General features: G+C 38.0%; 1 protein-coding gene across 1 annotated transcript in view; it reads left to right on the top strand.

The window, feature by feature from the left end:
- Positions 1-21898, top strand: part of LOC122810862 (2-oxoglutarate-dependent dioxygenase htyE-like) — a 165750-nt gene that overhangs the window by 70831 nt on the left and 73021 nt on the right. Inside the window, exon 3 of the mRNA XM_044082414.1 lies at positions 18312-18378. Coding sequence (XP_043938349.1) covers positions 18312-18378 — 67 coding nt within the window. The remainder of the gene's footprint in view (positions 1-18311; positions 18379-21898) is intronic.

Here is a 21898-nt window from a genome sequence, read left to right on the forward strand (position 1 = left end):
AAGAGTTGACCAGTAGACAGGGACTTGGGGACACACATAGACAATAATCTAGCCTTTAAATATCATGTGTTTACATTAGTGAGGAAATCATTCTATGTTGTGCAACTTATAAACAAAGTGATAACATCTAGGTCCAATAAAGTCATTGTTCCACTGTATTCAACATTCATCAGACCTATCATTGAGTATAATGCCTCCTTTGGTATGTAAATAACCAGGCATATCCAAAAACTGGAATGTCCACAGAGGTTTTTCACTTAAAGAATACAAGGAGTAAGTAACATGTCCTATAAGGCATTGTCAGACCCCATTCTGGTGGACCTCCTGTATATCTGCAAAACAAACAGCACCAGAATTACTCATTCTAAACACTTACACCTTGCCTGTGATATAATTAGGACCTGCTGGAGAGACAGGTATGTATCCTAGAGACTACCTCTTCTCTGGAACAGGCTCCCCATCCATGTGAAGCAGAATTCCTCCCTAACCCAATTCAAGTGTAATTTGGACAACTGGATAGGAAACAAGAAATTCATCCCTGGTTTGGCACCTATGTCTCTAGTGGACACAGGCAGCTTCTAAATGTTTAATCTCCCTGCTTCTAAATGTTTCATCAATCAAGCCCCTGTTTACACTTATCAAGGGCACAAGAACTCAGAGATTTTGGATGCATGGCTAGGCTTAAAAAGGCCATTGTGGTCATTAGCTTATTAAATCCTTATAAGCAAGGAGATTGGTTTGTAGAACAAAAAGTGTTAAGGAGTTCATTGTACAAAACTGGAAAAGATTAAAGATGAGCAGGGCCAACTTTTGAAAGTGGAGATTGATAACAATACATGGGAGACTGGTGATTAGGTAGGCTACTAAGTCACGCTGTTTTCAAATATTTGCATTGGAATGTCTTCATAAATGTTGCTTACACCTCAGAGTTTGAAGGTGTTCCCAAGTGTAGCTGCTCATTGTTGGAAGGATGCGCAAGGTGGTTTTTCAAACTCTTGTTCTTGTTTAGCTACATTTAAGTATGAGCTGGCAGAATTAGTATCTCAGTTTCTAGAAAAAAGTCTGTGATGAAATATTCAGTGTAATAATTTCAAAGCAACTGCAATGCTGTTCTTGATAATGTTAGTAGCTAAAAAAGTGCACAAAATTGGGACTCTAGGATGGATCCAGCAATTAAAATGTTACAATAATTCCGGATGAGTTAGAAGTTCAAGTCAAATTACAAAGAAAACTACAAGGCAAAAGTATGCATTTAAAGGCTATATTAGAAATTTTATAGGGAAACAGATATTGACAGGATTAACTGGGGGTGAGATTTTGTTGGTACAGGTAGGAAACCTTCAAATGGCAAATGTTTTTTTTCTTTCTTTCTTTTTAATAAATTAATAATTGTAAATACATTTCTGGATTTTGTTAATGTTAATAATGTTTTGACTATTTTTTTATGGTTAAATGCTAAACTGATAAAAAAGCAATAAAAATAACTACACACGGGGCACCTTATGCATCAGCAGTCTGTGTTACGTGAAGTGGGAGGTGAAAGAATATTAGTACTCTGTTCTATTTAGTATACACTGTCTTTTCAAACTGTTGCTAGCATGATTATTATCTTGAATAAAAGCTGCAAAAATGATGAAATATAAAGGGTTAATTTAGAAGTAGTATAAAATGCAGAAAAATAGTAAGTGTGCTGGCAGGCATATATAGCTTAGTTAGATTTTTGGCATCCATGTAAAGGAGTATGTTATTGAGAAATAAACTCTGTAAAAATAACTGTGCAGATGGCAGCTGGAAGGACATCAACTAAGTAAAGAGATGTAACATCAAGCAAGATAAGGTTGGAACATCAGATAGTGCTGGAACACCACGTATCAGATAACGAGTTTCCTTGGACCACCAAACTTAAATCAAGATCAAATCATAAATTAGAAGAACAAAGAAAAACTGTTACACAAAGAAAGAACTGTTATACATCAGACTTTGAGAAAAATATCAGACCTTTTGGTATAAATATGACTGTGCATAAACAAGCTTTGGGTATTTGCCATGAGAGCTGACAGCATCTGTGTTACATGCTTGTAGATTTGAAAAGAAAAATGTGATAGGAAAGCATATTAAATGAAACAGTTATTTTCGTGTATTTATTGTACTCAGTACAATACAGTAATAAGACTAGTTGATTACAATAAATAGTTAAATGAACTGTGGTATGCATGCATGTAAATGCCAGTAACAGCAAGAAACAGGAAGGCATCATATAATTTTTCAATGCTCCAGCAGGTGAAAACATCAGACAGCCCATAGACATAGGGGCAGCAACATCAGCTGATTTGTATCAACAACCAAGAGTGTTAGAGACCGTCCCCAAATGGAATAATAAAAGAGGTATGTTTTACAACATGCTAGCTTTTGAAGAATGGATTAATTACATGGCAGGTGCAGATGCATGGAATGATTCTTTGACCAAATGTTTTTGGACATTTATTCCTAAGTGTTTTAAAACATTTATTCAGCTAAAAAACTATCCTCACCACTCAGCTGCAACGGATGGCAGCAGTGTTACAGGCATTTACACAAGGGCAACCATTAACTACTCGGTTGCTAGATCATTGTAATATTTCCATTTCAGACAAAATGCTTGAACAGGCAGATCACTTTCAGTTGGCATATCAGGTAGTGTTTAATAACTCTGAGAAAGATATGAAGGATGAAGACACTCAAAAACAGCTTATTCATTGTTTTTTGGAGCAAGTGAAGGGAGTTCCAGGTGATATTAAGTGCCTTTATCAGAAAACTTAAAAAAATGTGCATGATTTAGTGCAAAAGTTAGAGAGGCAAGACAATGTGTGCTAATGGCAATCTTTTTTTCTCACCATGTCTTCGCATTAGATGAAGACATGGAACCTTTGAAGTTGTAGAAGTCCATACAAAAGGGCGGGGTAAAAGCCGTTGAACAGATCAAGGACAACAATGGCAGCAGAGAGTAGCTTCCGCACCTCCAACTCCAACGGATGCTGGAGAACAGGGGGAAAAAGTTCTACAGTGTTTTTGCTGTAAGCAAACTGGTCATTTCAAAAAGGATTGTCCATATTACAGGAAATGGAGGGAAGTTCAAGAAAATAAGGGTAAGTTTGTTAAGTTACAGATGAACATACAGGAAAGCAACAAGTAAAGGTAAAAAGGCCCTATAACCAAGGAAAGGATAATTATAAGATAAAACAAATGACACCACAGGAGGATATATGTCCAGTAGATTGTCTGGAAGATTTTCAGTCCCAAACACCTGTTAATCCACAATATGCAGAAGGTTTAAAAGCAGAAGTTACAAAGTTTAAGTACACAGATGACAGTGAAGGGGATGACAATGAGGGTGAGGAGTAAGTAGTACAGTTACAGTTATGTGCAGTTAAAAAAACATCAGATACAGATGATTGGGAAAATATACAATAGGGGTGTGCCCCCCACCCAAGAAAATTATTTTCTGACATCTTTTATGAAAGGGTGGGATGGAAGGCCCCTAATTGATATTTGGGTAGAGGGGACCCTATAGAAAAATGTATTATTGAATATGGGAGCAGCTGTTTCAGTTACTATCCGACCAATTCCACCAGATCCTAAAAAAAGAACATGCATTTCAGGTTTTAATGGCACTGGCTGCATAGCAGTGGTTACTAAAAATGTGTCCATACAGTTTACATAAAATGATGCAGGCCTACAGGGATCTTTTTTGATGCACCCTTTGTGTGCATCGACCATTATAGGTATGGATATTATGAACAAAATTGGTTTGGTCATAGATGTACCAAATGGCATAATATAGACGGGTGCAGAAGGATCTTCATGCTGCGTCATACAAATGGAAGAGACACTGAAAAAATGCAAGGTGCAGTACATGCAGACGCACAGTTTGCACGGCAGTCCTTACAGGCACAGTTTCCGCTTCTGTGGTCACAAGGACCAACAGATTGTGGAAAACTAGAAATTCTGGCAGGAATAGGAAATGAATGAGATTTTATACCACCTTTTCAAAAGCAATACCCAATACCACAAGAAGCAGAGGAAGATATGCAAAAGTGCATAGCAGATTGGGAAACGGCAGGCATAATAGTAAAAGGTGAAAGTCCAGCAAACTCGCCCATTTGGCCAGTTAAAAAAAATGGCAGTTACAGGCTAGTCATAGATCTGAAAAAAGTAAATCAATACACCACTCCTAGGGCACATGTAATTGCAGGAGTTCCAGAATTAGCAGCTAATATAAAACCACAAAGCCAGTGGTTCACAGTCATTGATTTGGCAAATGGATTTTTTGCCGTGTCACTGAGGAAAAGGGATTGGCCCAAATTTGCCTTTACCCTTATCAGCAGTATCTTATGATGTGGTTACCGCAAGGATTTCAAAATAGTCCGATAATTTTCCAAACGGTAGGCAAAATTTTAAGTGAGCTAAAAAGACGGATCAGTGCTTCATTACATAGATGACATACTGGTACAGTCAAAAACAGTAGAGCAGCATTTAAAAAAATTAAAAGAAGTTTTCAAAACACTGCAGGAGGCAGGATTCAAGGTAAAAAGTGAAAAAATTCAGTTTCTTTCATAAGAAGTCAAATTTTTAGGAACCATTATCAAGCCCACAGGGAGATCCCCATGTGCAGAGAGAGTACAAGGTATCCTGCAGATGGAAAAGCCCTTAACCATTTTAGACTTACATAAATTCATAGGTATTATGAATTACAACAGAGAATTCATTGAAAACTATCCACAGACGTCAGGACCTTTGTACAACATGCTGTCCATGCAAAAAAATAATGGCACTAGAATGGAGTGTTGTAGAAGAACAGTCTTTTGCAACCATGAAAGAAGTTGGCAAGAGCTACAGAACTAATAGCACCAACCTCAAAGTTACCATTTATTTTACAAGCAGCGGCAGGAAAAAGCACACTATCAGTGGTATTATTTCAAGCGTGGCCACACGGGGTAGATAGGAGATCGCAAAAAAGTTTAAGACCAGTTACCTTTTGTCTCCGGTAGAAAAGGGATATCACCCCTGCATTCAGCAATTATTGGCTATATACTGGGGAATCAAACAGGCAGAATATCTAACAGTCTTTTCATCCATAATAGTGCAGACACCACATCACGCAGTGCAAGTATTAGTAGACAGTTTCAAAATGAACAAGATTACTGATGGTATCAGTCAAGCAGTATTTGCTAGGTGGATGACTACTTTCAGTACAAGAACAATAATCATTCAAGCAGGAGAAAAATCTTATTTGTCCAACTTGCTGGGATATGAGGGAAAGCAGCATAACTGCACTGACAATCTGACAAAGCCATAAAAATCCCCCAGATCACCAGACTACAATCATTTTTTGCCCTCTGTCTTTGTAGATGGAGCTAGGTACTGGGAAAATGGACAGGATTTGCCATACTACCAGACAAAGAAAGTTTGGGAGTTCCAGAGTTGGTGCAGCTCCCAGGTCACATGTCAGCTCAAAGGGCTGAATTAGAAGCAGTACTGTATGTACTACAGCATTACAATTCTGTCAATATTTATTCTGACAGTGCATATGTGGTAAACTCACTATGTTTATACATGACAGTATGGGCTCTTAGAGGTTTTGTAGACAGTGCAGAAAAACCACAGACATGCAGAAGTTTTGCAAAATACATGGAAAATCATATGGCAAAAGAATGTACAAGGGCAATTCAGCATTTTAAAGGTAAAAGCCCACCAAAAAACAATTTCAGAAGTATTCAAATTAAATGCAAAGGCAGATGTCTTAGCCAAGCAGGTCGCAAAGACAGGATGGCAGTTGTATCCTGATTTAAAATCAGCTGAAGCAATACAGCACGCTAGTGTAGTAGATAAGGACAGGGATATCACTGAGGATTTAGTCCAAATTCAGAGGCAACAAGGTTTGGAAGAGGAGACTAGTCAATGTATGATTGACAGGATCCCATCTAGAGAATTCTGGGTTTATCCTACTACAAAAGGATTACAGTTACCTTATGTGCCACATCATCTAGCAAAACAGTTAGTAAAACAGAATCATCAAGTGCTAGGACATGTAGGTAGTGAAAAGTTATGGCCAGTGGTCAAAGAAAAGTATTAGAACCTAGCTTTTAAAAAGCTGTGTAGGATAGTTTCAGAGGAGTGCTTAATCTGTTTACAGGTTAATGCCAAAGTAAAAAGCTTCAGTTACACAGGGTCATGCCAGCAGATGGATCATGGTATGCTGTTCAAATAAACTATGCAGGACCATTACCACCGGCAAAAGGAGGGTATTGCTACTTGTTAGTAGTAGTAGATGTATTTTCAAAATGGGTAGAAGCAATTCCTACCAGAAAAACACAACCGCTAAGGCAACAGCAAAAGCTTTATGGAAAAAACATTTTTGTCATTGAGGATGGCCACGGGTTATCGAGTCTGATAACGGGCCACAATTTGTCAGTCAGCTAATCAAACAAATGTGTAATTTGTTAGGAATACAACAAAGATTTCATGTACCCTACCACACATAGTCCATTGGGATAGTTGAGCAAATGAACAGAACCATTAGAGACTAAAAAAAACATGTTTGGAAAAGGGACGAGATTGGGTGCAACATTTGCCAGGAATTTTGTTAGGGGTAAGAGCTACCCCAAGCAGCAAGACAGGAATTTCACCATTTAAAATCATGAAAGGTAGGAAAATGCCCACATAACTACCTTTTGATCCAGAGATTGGACATAACAGACCTTTGTTAGATGTAGCACAACATCAAACATGGTTAAAAGACATCACAGAGCACTGTGAATACTTGGCAAGGGAGCAAGCATTCCGTTTATTGAAAAAGGTCCCCATAATCCCAAAAAAACAATACCTTCCCTCTGGAACAAAGGTATTAAAATGTTTCAGATGGACGGTCCATGGAATAGCAATTGGTGAGGACCTTTTGAAGTAATGGAACAAATAGGACCTTTGGTCTATAAAGTCAAACAAAGCAAGAAAAACAAGACATTTCTAGTTCACAGGGATCAAATAAGAGTCATTGTTTGTAGTGATCAGCAGCAAAATGCATCACCTTTAAAAGGAGGGGGAGCAGATGCTCAATAAAGTTTGTTTTTGTTTTTTAAAAACAACGTACAAGACTGAATGCCAAGCATTGTGAAAAGTTTGTTGAAAGTACTCCCAAAAAGGTTGATAGAACAAACAAGTTTTAATAAACATGAAAAACGTGAATGTTATTGCAAGTATTGTGCTCAGTGGACTCCTTTTGGTAGATTGCCAAACAGAGGGAATTGAGGTTGTTTATTACAACATTTCACAACTAACACAAAGTTGGGAAAATGGTACACAAAACCGAATACCAGACAATTCCAGTTGTAAAATGCAAACAGTGCATCTTTGGAAGCATAACATTTAATAATATAACAGCATGATTAGCGAAATAGGGTCAGGCATACATAAAAGTAGAAAAAGAGTCAAAGACTGACACAAACATTTCAGTAAACAGCTCAGTCTCTATTAGATGCTGTACATTACCCCCTGAAAATGTGACAATTCTGACAAGAAAAGACATCATACAAAAAATGTCAGTGTGATAATAACACAAAAATAATAATAAATTTGACAGGGGAAAGAACAGGCATAATTTCTATCAATACTCTGTTTATTTGTATAAACAACTCAGTAATACAATGAAAAGGACCATGGGTCGGAATACTTACCATTCTGGGTAATAAACCAGTACTTCATACAGATCAAGTGGTAAAAATACCATCCACTTGTACCATGATAGGACAATACCAAAAAACAATATTGCACTTCAGAATTACATTTCCAAGTTTTAAACAGACAAAATGCAGATTTAAAATAGCCTGGTATGACATACTCTTAGGGGAGTAGGAGCAGGAGTGGGAACTATAAATGCTGTGGATATTGAAATTTTACAAAACAAGCTAAAGTTACTAGGACAAGACATATCACAAATTGTACATTTGCAAGCCCAATGGAAGCCCACTATTTGGTATGTTGTGTCTTTCGGCTTTTCCCGGTTAGGGGTCGCCACAGCGGAACTCTGGTCCGCTAATGATTGGCAGTAGATTTTTACATGCCGAGTTGCTGGCCCTGAAGCACAACCTTCATGCATGTCTCCACACAGAAGACGCTCTAGCTGAGAATCGAACAGGGCAACGTCTTATTGTGAGGCAACAACGCTACCGCAGCACCACCACCGCAAGCCCACTATTTCGTATGTACATAAACAAAATGCACAGTATCAAGAGGGTTGTTTAAATCATTATAATGTATCATTAATAGACAGATTGCAATTTGACACCAATGTATCTGTATTTGCAGACTGGACAAAATGTACTTTACAATCGTATGTTAAAATACAGCAAAATGAGTTACAGACAAAGCTGATGTTAAAAAATTAGTACATGTGGCCACAACTATTCAGCAGATGGATTCCATCCACTAGCTGGGTAAGTCTTTTCACAGGACAGACTCAGTGTGAGGACAATTTTTGTACTGGTAAAGTCATGTATTATAATGTAACAAAACAAACAGTAATGTGTCAATTCATGGTATTACCCATAATATTCTTGTCTACTTATAACAATACTGAACTATGGTTACCTCAACTTGAAGAAAATTACATCGATATGGATAACAAAACGCACATGTTAAAACATTGTACAGAAACTATGAATGGTCTCATATGTGGGCAGCATTCTCCCATCTATGAACCATGATTTTTACAACATTCTGTAAATATGTGCAAATGGACAATATTGCCTTCAAACTTCAAAATGTTTGTTGAAGTGGCACCACAATTTGTATGTGTGGTTTCAAATAAACCAGTGTTAAAATACAAGCAAACACCCTTTGTGGGATGTATCAGTAATATCACGCATTTAACCTGGGGAAATGAGACTTGTGTTTTCTACCAGTACTAGAAAAATGGCAAAATTTCAGTGGAAATATGAAATGATTCAGTTTCCTAACATTACTTTGTCTTTAGACAGTACTGCGGTGGTGGTGCTGCGGTAGCATTGTCACCTCACAGTAAGACGTTGTCCTGTTAGATTCTCAGCTAAAGCATCTTCTGTGTGGAGACATGCGTGAATGGGCATACCTTCGTTTAAGGTTGTGCATCAGGGCTGGCAACTCAGTATGTAAAAATCTACTGCCAATCATTAGTGGACCGGAGTTCCACTGTGGCGACCCTTAACCGGGAAAAGCCGAAAGATACAACAACAACAACAACTTTGTCTTTAGACAAGATAAGAAAAATACAAGACACAGATGATCTTAAAGCTTACTTGGATTTATTTATTTATTTATTTTCAGTTTGATGACCTGGGAGGTCCACTGGGCTCAAAGAGCCCATTTTCAGTGGAGGCCCATGGAGAAAAGCTCCAATAATACATAGTATAATCTCAAAAATATAATGTACAAAAATGTGGAAACAGAAACAAGTTCAGCAAATTTTACATATAAAATAGCAAACAAAACTAAACAAATGTTAAACAGTAGCTTAGAGAAGGATGTGAATATATTTGCATATTTAGTGGTAGAGAACAGTGGTGCAAGGTTAAATTAAAACACCGATATAGAAGTAACATTAGCATGGATGAGTTCTTTATGCATGAATAATAGCATAAATTTTATTAATACAAAGGTTTAATCCTCTGAATTGGTATAGAGGAAATATTTACATGAAGGCAGTACAGAGGGTTAAAAAATAGTGTGTAAGAAAGAACAAACTTTGTGTAATAAAGAATTTATGTGTTGAGCAGCTTAGGTAGCTGGAGTGCAATTGCATTTCCATTTTTGGGAGAAGTAAGAATACAGCAGGGTTTTAAAGTGTTCAGCATTCTCAGACGTTCTTAAGGATGGAGGGAGAGAATTCCATTTTTTGGCAATGGAGAAGGATAGCAGGAGCTGACCAGCGGGACGATTTGGTTTATAAACAGAGATTAGATTTTGGTGGGTAGATCTTAGAGTTCTGTTAGGGGTGTATAATGTTAGGATGTTTGATAGTGTGGGACATATCGTTGATTTGAAAATGACCTTGTGGGTGGTGATGAGTTGGAGGTAGTCAAGATAGTTTGGAAGTTCTAGCCATTGCAGCTGGTGGAGAGGTTTACAGTGATGAGTGGAGTAACTGGAGGTGGTGGCGAACTTTGAGATTTTATTGTAACTGGATTCTAGTTTAGAAGAGATGGAGGAAGATAGGCTGGTTAGTAGGGGAGCGCCATACATTAGTGAAGGTAGTAAGAAGGTAGTGGTGAGGGTCTGTCTTGTTGATCGGGAGAAGAAGTGGGAGTTTCTATACAGCATGCCAAGTTTCTGATGGGTTTTCTTTATATTTAGCTGAATATGGGTATCGAATTTTAGGTGTTCGTCAATAGTAACTCCAAGAAGTTTAGCAAAAAGAACAACCTCTATAGTGGAGTTGGCAAGGCTTGTAATCTTAAAAAAGGTTTTGTCTAGGTGGATAGATTTTGAGGGAGAGAATAGAAGGATCTTTGATTTGGTGGCATTCAAAGAGAGGTGATTTTGGAGCATCCAGTTCTCTGTAGTTGAGAAGGCAGTCTGAGTTTTTGTTTGTAGCTCTGGGAGGTTTGATGCAGAGCAAATGAACGTTGAGCCATCTGCATATTGTACTATCTTGGTGTTAGGAATGGCTGCATGGAAATCATTAATGAAGGTATTGAAGAGCATAGGGCCAAGAATGGATCCCTGGGGTACTCTAGCTGGAGTGGGAAGGAAGGCTGAGGTGCCAGTCTTCCATTTTACTGCCTGAGATCTGTTAGAGAGGTAGCTGTTGAACCAGGTAATGGTGTTTTGTGACAGGTTAAGATTGGAAAGGTGGTGAAGGTGGGAATGGGAGACTGTGTCGAAGGCCTTGGAGAGGTCAAGGAGGACTGTGGATACGAGTTCTCCGGAGTCCCGGGCATGGTTAATGATGTCTAGAAAGGAGAGAAGAGCTGTTATTGTGCTATGGCCAGGACAGAACCCATGTTGTGGTGGGGTGAGGAGTTGGTTGTGTGTAATGAATGACATGAGCTGGAGGTGGATACATTTCTCAAGAATTTTTGAAATAGGTGAGAGGATTGCTATGGGTCAGAAATTGGAGATGTTATTATTTTTATCTCCTTTATGGAGGGGAAGGATAAAGGCTGCACGCCACAGTTTGGGGACATAAGATTCATGCATGGATCTGTTGATGAGTATGCTAATGGGAATGATGAGGCTGTCTGCTACTATTTTTAAAAAGAGTGAGGGGATATTGTCAGGAGCATTGGAGCAGGGTTTAAGCTTAGAGAGAAGTTTTTTAATATAAGACGTGGGGATAGGTTTGAGGTGGAATATGGGAGGTGTATCTGTGGTGGAAGGTTGAGCAGAGGGTCTGATCTGAGGGGAGCTGCTGTTGTTTGGGAATGTTTTAGTGAGTTCAGCTATAGAGTTAGTAAAGAAGGAGTTGAACAGAGTGGCTATTTCTTGGTCAGATTTTCTAGTGTCGGGGCAGGGGTTGTTTTTTGTGCCTGGGTTGAGAAGTGAGTTGACGGATTTCCAGAATTGTTTGGGGTTAGAGGAGTGGTTAGACTGGAGTTTGATATAATATGCTTTCTTTGTCTTGTATGATACTTTGGAGTTGTTTGTATTTAAGAAGGGTGTTAGAGTGCCTATCACGATGATAGAGTTTCCAGGTCTTGTCTCTTTGTTGCATGAATGTTTTGGCATCTTTACTAAGCCAAGGGGCAGAATTGGTTTTTATGCGTTTTATTCTTGGTGGGGCTTGGGAGTTGAGTGTCTAAGAAGGTAGAGTTGAAGAATTCGACAGCACTATCCAGAGGTAGTGTCATAACCACAACATATTATGGTATGAAGTAAATAGTATAATAGTAAAAGACAAATTGGTAAATTTGGCTGAAAAAACAGAAGCTGACACTGCCCATAATTGGTGGAATATATTCACAGGGTGGTCATCGGGAATAAAATTGTTAAATTGGTTAATAAATCCAGTGTTGGTAGTCTTAGGAGTCATAATAATAATGACAGCTTGGAATTGTTTAATATGCTGCAGGTTATGGAGAGTTGCAATAACTCAACAAGTTATGATTGTAAATATGAGCAAAGTCGTAAATGCTGTAAATGATAATGCCAATGAAACAAATGCAGTCTTTTCTTTAACTGAAGTTTAGTCCATTCCTCAAACATACAAAAAAATGGGGAACTGAAAGAATATTAGTACTCTGTTCTATTTACACTGTCTTTTCAAACTGTTGCTAGCATGCTTATTAGCTTGAATAAAGGCTGCAAAAATGATATGAAATATAAAGGATTAATCTAGTAGTATAAAAAGCAGAAAAATAGTAAGTGTGCTGACAAGCATATATAGCTTAGTTAGATTTTTGGCATCCATGTAAAGGAGTATGTTATTGAGAAATAAACTCTGTAAAAATAACTGCGCAGATGGCAGCTGGAAGGACATCAATGAAGTAAAGAGGTGTAACATCAAGCAAGATAAAATTGGAACATCAGATAGTGGTGAAACACTATGTTTCAGATAACTGCGTTTCCTTGGACAACCGAACTTAAATCCAGGACAATACATAAATTAGAAGAACAAAGAAAAATTGTTATACAAAGAAAGAACTGTTATATCAGACTGAGAAAAATATCAGACCGTTTGGTATAAATATGACTGTGCATAAACAAGCTTTGGGTATATGTCAGAGAGCTGACAGCATCTGTGTTATATGCTTGTAGATCTGAAAAGAAAAATGTGATAGTAAAGCGTATTAAATGAAAGTTATCTTTGTGTATTTATTGTACTCAGTACAATACAGTAATAAGACTAGTTGATTACAATAAATAGTTAAATAAACTGTGGTATGCATGCATGTAAATGCAAGTCACAGCAAGAAACAAAAGGAAGACATCATATAATTTTTCAGGAGGTAATGAAGATATACATTTGCTGTTTGTGCACCATTGTGTGGATCAGGGTAACCTATGTGTTTGCTTATACCACTCTGTGCAGTTCTTGCCTTTCTGCTCCATGCACAAAAGACACAACTCTCACCCAGTTCTTAATTAACTAAAGAAAAATCATGTTTTGACTATTGCAAAGGGTGTTATTCATAGTCATTACACATAAGCACGGCAGGTAAGTGAGTGGGCTGTGAATAAGCAGAGCTCTGGAGTAATTCAAAGACAGTAACTGTGCTTAGGCACAACTAATAAAACCATTTTGAGAAAAACATCTTAATGAGGAAATAATGAGATGTAAATGAAGAATGTGTGAAAAATCTGTGACCATTTTGTGCAAGTAAGCTACTTTCCCCACCTTTATGTGATTCACAAGTTTGCCATTTGCAGATGAATTATAAGACGTCAATCATTGCCTTTCTACTCCGATTTGTATTCCATGAAGTTAGTTGCTTTTGCTGCCCGTCTAGTTGTGTACCACTGTAAGCTGACCATTTCATTTGAGTCAAAATCCAGTGTTTGAAGCAGCACTCAACAGACAAGAAGAAGAAGAAGATGATATAGGCAAAGGATTACGTACCTCATCATTGCTCAGCAGAAATTACTGGACATGTTTAGAGTGTTTAGGGCTATTATATGTGCTTTGGTGAGTCTGTATGGCCCATAGACATGAACTTGGGGAATGCATACCTTCCTATACCTGTGGATACCAAGGAATGTATAACACTGATAATACTTGCTAATGAGATCTTAAGAGACACATACTGGGGTTATGATGGGTATCTCACAGGCTTCTGCATTGACGATACTACAGCAGTACTTTGACATACTCTTGGCACACATGGATCAGCATAACTATTTCCTAGTGGCACCACAGGACCAAGGCAGTGCCACAAATGCCTTCTTTGGAATGGCACACTTTCCTGAGGTACTTCATACAATAGACTGCACCCATGTTACTATAAGAGCCTTATCTGTGCCATGGAGGGATTGGTACCAAAACAGGAACGGCTACCATTCCATTATCTACCTGGTAATGTGTGATGCATGGGGGTGCATGACCAATGTGTCAGCCCAGCATTCTGGTAGTGCCCAAGATTCTCTTATTTGGCATGCAAGCTCTCTGTAGTGCTTCTTCTCACAGTCATATACATGTTAAGTGCAAACTATTACAATGTTGCTAATCATATTTATTCCTGTCTCTATACAGTGGCAGACACCACTGAGTAATCACCCCCTGTTTTGATGCATGTCCCCTTGTCTAGTTTTTCCAGCTGACACAGGTTACCCACTCAAACCTTTGCTAAAGACACTGGCATGAAACTCCCAGGAAGTTGCTGAGGAGAGCTTTAATACTGCCCTGTCCCAGACACAGATAGTCTTTGAGCAAGTGTTTGGTGTGCTCAAAGTCTGTTTCTATTGCCTGGATGAGTCAAGGGTGCAATTCAGTATGACTCTGCTATTGCATGCAGGATGTTTACTACCTACAGTATTACATGATCATGTGTCAATCTGGTGTGCAACAGCACAGCCAGTTACCCATAGTGACAGTGCAGCTCTCTCTATCAATTGTCCCAGCAGTGGCTATTGCGATGGCAGCCACCCGTCAGTAGTATGGCATCACATCACTGTCAGCAGGCTCATGCATGGTACATGGCTGCACAGGTGAAGAAACAGCATCTAGTTGACAGCTATAGGTCATGACTTTCATTGTGTAACACTGAGAAGTTACACAGATAATATCTGGTGCATGCAGTGTTACTCGGGGGGCTATGCTGATTGGTGACTGGTCAACATACACTGTACATCAGATATTTTTCCTCACAAGACATTAGCTATCATTATTTGGACAGTGAAAAGTGGTCATTGGGTTGGTGGCTCAAGTGCTAATTATACCAGCAGGTTGTGACTGAGGTGTTGAAGAGCACGCCCAGACCAGATATAGCTACTTAAACAAAAGAACTTGTTCACCACAGCTAAAGTATCAAAATTTAATAAGATAAAAGCATTAGTGCGTTCACACTCAAAGGCACTTGTTCAGACAATTCATACAAATAAAATCTTAATAACCATCACATAATTACAATCAACAGCTCAAACCTCATTGTACTATAGGTTTTAAGGAAACAGTCATTCAAACCTGGCATAGCTGAAGCACATAGCCTAATAATCCATTCTATTTCAATCTTTTCAGTATCACCCCCCACCAGGAAGTAGTTACTTCTTGTAGAGATAAAAATGTAAAATTATGATCATTACCAACTGATAATACATGCTTAGCCAAAACATTGGTTGTTCTTAACCTTTTCATATCATGTATATCTTCACGGATTCTATCCTTTAAAGTTCTTCTTGTTTTCCCAACGTAGAAACATGTATATAGCTGGCATTTAGCAAGATAAATAACATTTAATGTATTATAATCAATATATCTTTTACATGTGTACACTTTTAGTTTCTGAATGTATAAAATTCTGCGACTTTAATATAAACATACAATATTTAATTATAACATGGAATAGTACCAGTGTTTTTTGACAAAGTGGCCGGTGGAGTATGTATATTATCATCCTTTCACTGATGGTGAATTCTTAAAAGAAAAGGAAGAGGCCAGTCCCACAACTGATTTAACAGTCTCATCAGTCATTAAAATCAGCCAATTATGTTTTATAATGTCACAGATCTTACCCATACTTCTGGAATAGGTTAAAATAGCCCTTAAGGCCTTAATATCTGGCGAGTTTCCAGATATTACTATGGTCGCATACTCACCCAAAAAATGGGGCCACTGAGGAACTTCTCAGATTTATTAATTCTCTGGCCATTGATCTGAAATAACTCGTCATAACCCCTGTGCACAAAATCTCCCTCTGAGTGAACACTATCCTTAATTCGAAAACCTCACTAGTAAGTCTAGATACCCTCAAAAAACTGACCTTGCAAAATATTTCTAAAAACAAATGTAGGATGCTTACCACTTCTATTAATGTACATATTCTTCTTACATTCATCTCTATAAAGATTGGTTTTGATAATACCTCCATTTTCTTTGGATAAAGTAACATCCAGAAAATTTATCTGGGAATTAAAATATTCAAGAGAAAAATTTAAAAATTCAGTATTTCCAATAAATAATGAATACATTCTAACTATGAATTATTTGTAGTCCAAATTAAAAATATCATCCACAAAATACATACAGCATTCAACAAATGATGAAAATTGTATACTGTCTACCCTAACAAAAAATAGAACCTATCCTTTCCCAACTCCTCCTGCATAACCCTCTTAATGTCTTCCTTTTGTGGTTTTCATGTCTGCTGTCCTCTTCTTCTATCTGTCGTAGTCCCCCCTTCCCAACCTTATAAAAGCCATACCAGGGTTTATGTATAAGAACATCCTCAGTGTGATTTAAAAAAAACTTAAAACAGTTTGGATAAGCTGCGAGTAAGGGGCCCTAAGCCCAGCACAGGATCTCGTGGAAGTCTTGAGAGATCCACTCAAGTTTGTGCCTGCTGCCGCTTTGCAAAAATATACAACAGCATTCAAGACTTTATGTACGTATGGGTTTTTATGCATGTAATTGCAGTAATTCCTTGTGAATTTACAACAATGAAGATATGCAAAAGAGTAATGGCATCCCCTTGCAAGGTTAGAAGATCTAAAATCAGAACCACTTCTTCACACCTTGCTCATTTCAGTAGAAGTGAAGGTGCATGATTCGCACATTTCCTTTATTTATCTGTGTAGCATGGAAGAATGAACACCGCTGAATATCTCACATTCCAAAATTAGGAGGGGGATGCGGACAGAACCAATGGTGAGTAACAGAGTATAACCAACAAGTCCATCACGGTGAAAAATAATTTGAAGTTCATACTCCCAAGGAACAAAAAATAGAACCTTTAGTAGGCAAACTAACACTACACAGAATTTAGATTTAGAAGTCCATGACAGAGTCCTTGTTATTAACTGTGGCAGACAGAATATACATTTTGAATCTTAACCTACCTATAATTTTGTCTGTAGTGTTATATGGAGTTTGCATGTCAGCAGTTGTAAGTAAAATACAGCAGAACATAATGCCCATAAACATTTAACTGTTTCTTAATGAATAATTTTCATTCTTTTGGTAACTAGGAAGGGCTGTGAGATGTACAATCCACTTTAAGGCAAACATTGAATCCTGGTGTTAACAGCTAACATGCTCAAAGTCACATCACACGATGACCTCAATGCTAAGAAATGCATAATTTTACCCTTTGGGAAGCCAGCCATCCTGGCTAGTTACCATGTTGATAATATGCCCCCTAACAGTCAACCCAGTGGTCAAGGATGTGAGTATGCACACAGACAGTAGCCTTACCTTTGACCACCATGTGGTCATACTGGTGAGGAAATCCTTTTATGTTGCAGAACTTATAAATAAGGGCATGGCATCTAGGCCCAAAGAGGTCATTATCCCTGCCCTTATGAGACCAATCATAGAGTACAATGCTCCTTTCAGTATGTACCTGACCAGGCATATGCAGCAACTAGAGTGACCTCAGAGGTTCCTTACAAAAAGAATACAAAGCGTAACCATCCTGACTCATGCAGAGAAAATTAAGGTCATTTCACACTACTCAGTCTCCTATAGATTGCTGAGGGGTGATCTATGCCTGGCTTAGAAGGCATCCACAAACACTAGACCACACTTACGATTCTCCTGCATATTTCTAATTCAAGCAGTACCAGAAATACATGGTCTAGGGAGCTATATTTTGTCTGTGACTTAAACAGAACATGCTGGAGAGACAGATGTCCCAAAGACTTCCCCTCCTGTGGAACAAGCTTCTCATCCATGTGAAGCTCAGTTTCCCTATTACACAAATTAAAATCAGTGGATGGGGAATAGAAATTTTACACTGGGCCTGGTACCCATGCCCTGCATGGAATGCCCTGGAGCATTTCTCCCCGGACATCCGCTGAAAACAGGCTCTGTGGAACCTAGTCAGACTTTCCCGGTCAACAAATGATAAATAAAAAATAAATAAATAAATAAAAATGATGTACAAAGGTAGCTTATAAATGCTTAGCCGTCAGTGCCTTATTTAGATATAGGATGTCATTCTTTTTGGAAAACTTGGCTAGGCTTAGAAAGACCCTCCCAGGTCATTATCCTAGTAACAGTCTATGATATGTAAGCAGAGACACTGAAAATAAAATTTGTGTAAGATGTAAGATACTCTGTTATTGTACTTAGTAGAAGTATTGTTTGTCAAAGGGTTAAAAAGCAGTTTTCATCAGTAATTATAAAATGACCTTTTTTAAACATTTCACAGGTTAAATACATCACGGCCTGGAGATCTGAAAGAGGCATTCAATGTTGAAGCACTGTCCCTAGAAATAGTAAGTTTTATTTTCTCATATGTTTTGTTACGAATGTCACATAAGTATATACTTCAGTGGGCTATCTGCCATGGTATTAAGATCTGCAGATCGCATTGTTTTCTGTGTTTGGGAGCATTGTAAAATAAATGTATTTAACTCAAAGACCATACTCTTCTGTAGCTTGAGTGAAGAAAGTTGTGCATTTGAGAAGCAGCAATGAGCCTGTGGATAGTGCATGTGCTAACCATACCTCTCAACCTGCAAACATCAAAAATCTGGACAAAGTCCCATAAAATAGGTACATTAACATAAAATTTGCATGCAGTTATGTAACCCTGCCCACTCCAACAGAATTCTGGGATACCAACATTCAAACACAAATTGAAATACAGACAAAATATTAAATAACACAAAATATAACCAAAACAATAATTTCAAACACAATAGCATGCAACTAATTCCTAAATATTCAGAAACATCCCTGGGTGTGCCAATGAAATCAAAAGAGTTGTTCAAACAGTCAGCCCTAAACAACACTAATAATCACATTTCTAGTTTTTTTTATTCTTCAAAAAACATATTATAACTAATATTTTATTGTAGTACTTAAGTGGGCAATAGCAGTAAATAATGACTGTCCCTGACTTGGGACTTTCATTCCTAATTAATTTTGCTGCTACTCCTCATATAACTACACAAACTGCATTCACTGCTTTTGGTAAGACAGACACACACACACACACACACACACACACACACACACACACACACACACACACACACACACACACACACGCATAAACAAGTACGGACAGTTGCACTCAGTCTCTCTTTCTCTCTCTCTGTTCTGTCTGGAACAGCAATCTCTTAGAGAGATAATTAAAAGTATTAAAGCTCTGTATAACAAATGCATTGTTTCAGTGGTACTCTACCATTATACCATGACACCCCATTAATATTCCAAAACGTGCACGCTGATTGGCCAGTGTGCACGTTGTAAATCAACTTATACTAATGGAAAAAGGTCCGGTCGCCCGGACTTTTTCCATTAGTACAAGTCTTTTTTTAAAACACTGTCTCGCTATGTTAAAAGAGTTTAACATAGCGACACAGGTTTAAAAAAAGCAACGGAGATCTCCGTTGCTTATTTTAAAGCTGTCTCGCTATGTTAAACCCATTTAACATAGCGAGACAGGTTTTAAAAAAAAAAGCAACTGAGAAAGCAAAATCTCCGTTGCTTTTTACTGTTTTGCTATGTTAAATGGGTTTAACATAGCGAGACAGCTTTAAAATAAGCAATGGACATCTCCATTGCTTTATTTTAAAGCTATCTCGCTATATTAAACCCATTTAACATAGCGAAACAGTAAAAAAGCAACGGAGATCTTGCTTTCTCCGTTGCTTTTGGCCACAGCTCTGATGTACTGCGTAGGCATGCGCAGTACATCAGAACTGCCGCGGATGCCAGACAGCTGCGGAAGGGCAGCAAAGAGGCATTATACAATGCCATTATGTAAGAAAAGTAATTGTTTCTTTTCTTAAATAATGTCATAGTATAATAGCAATAACCCACTTCTGGGTGTGGGTAATGCGGGATTTACCCACGGTTGTCTTTGTTTCGCCCTCGGGACCAAACCATGCCAACCGTGGGTAAATCCCGCATTACCCACACCCAGGCGTGGGTTATTGCTATATTAGATTTTAGTGCTAAAATGTTATTTCCTACTTCTTCCATATACTATTTTACCTTCCATGTATTATCCTACTAAAAAGTCTAATTAAATGAACCCAACACTGTATAAGTTTCCACTTATTTTACTGCATGAAAGGATTACATTGTTGATCATCTCAGTTTTCACTTCCTCTTTACCCTGTTCACATCTGATTAATGCCATCTCTTCCTACAAACACCCTTGTTCTCTAGTCATTTTAAGTTTATGTCCTCTGGAAATACAAAGATTTTCCATCTCACTTGGTTTAATAAGGAAGAGAAAATTGCCAGGGTTTTACATTACCCAGACCCCTTCACAATGTAACACTAATACTTTCACTATCTCTAAAGCTGTAATATGGAAAACCGTTCAATTTCTTGAAATAAAGAATTATACTTACATCTTTATTTCACATATAATGTGGTTTTCTGAAAATCAAAACCATATTCCAAATGCAAAGGGATTATAAAAAATAAGACATTCATTAGCAGAATACTTTGCCTGGAATTTCAGTAATCATTGTAGATTACACTGGATATCTGAAACCTAATTAGTAAGTTGCAACAGCCAATAATCAAAAACATTAGTCTTTCAACTCAACCCAAAAAAAGGAAATGTTCAGTGTTCCAAAATAAGCCATTCCAATACTGTACATAGGTTTAGCTAGCATTCATTTCCATCTATAATAACCTGAAAACGTATCACTGTTTAATACAAAAAATGCAAAATAGTAAAAATCTGTTAAGCAAGGGCAACAGGTTTACTGAATAGGCTCTTTGTTTCCCCTGCTCATGAGAGTCAAACTGTTTTCATCAAAGCATGACCTGGGAAGATTAGAATACAATAAGAATAAATGACATCCATGCTGAATAAAGGGAGTGGACGATAGCAAAACTCTAAAAGGCATTGGCTCTCCACAAAGATTACATTGGTACTACAGCTTTCCTGCTTTAAAAGTTGCTGTTGCACATTATCAAGACCAAATGACGAAATTTTTATGTCATCTGTGAAGGTTTTGACCACTTGCAGTTGTGCTTCCATTTCCTCATCTGATGAACCATACAATTTTGGTGGTGGTGCTGCTGCAATGCTTGTGCAGCCTCAGTAAGACGCTATCATGCATCTTTTCTCAACTAGCGCCTTCCTGTGTGGAGACATGCGTGTGCGGTGCATTCGTTGAAGGTTGTGATGGGCCAGGGGCACAACACGAAAAAATCCAAAAAATCCACTGCCAATCAGCGGACGGAATCGCTTGCTGAACTCAAAAAGCAAAGGAAAAAGACAAAAACAACAAAACAACAACAACAACAACAACCCAATGTATAGTTTTTATATACATGGGCTACTTTAAATATTGTGGTCTATTTTTTGATACTTTTAGCAGATTTCCTCTTGGGAAAATCATTTTTTTTTTGTTAACTAGGTTAGCATCTGTTAGCATGTATTCTAGTTCAGTAAATAAGGCTAAATCTTTATAGGTTCATAGGTTCATTTCAGGTCTAGGTAGGTGGCTATCTGCTATCCACCCTATTAATTCCCATGCCTTTGGCTTTTAATCTTGCCCCTGCTAGTTTTATCAGCCTCTTTAGATGTGAGGCATCCACTCTGATTCCCATCCAGTCACTAAGGTTTCCCATCAATTTCCAGAAGGTTTTCTTGAAGGTGGATTGTGAGGAGCTCTGCCTAATGTAGATTGGAATCTTGTTCCAAAGCATGCAGAGTCTCTGGGACAGAGTTCTATCCCCCTCCAGCATGTCCTCCAACCCATTATGGTGAGGTTTCATTTCCTAGAGATGGTGGCTAGAGTGGCATCGAGGGGGGGATAT

The sequence above is a fragment of the Protopterus annectens genome, chromosome 9.part0 (assembly GCF_019279795.1).
Source record: "Protopterus annectens isolate FY-2018-M chromosome 9.part0, PAN1.0, whole genome shotgun sequence".
Lineage (NCBI taxonomy): Eukaryota > Metazoa > Chordata > Ceratodontiformes > Protopteridae > Protopterus > Protopterus annectens.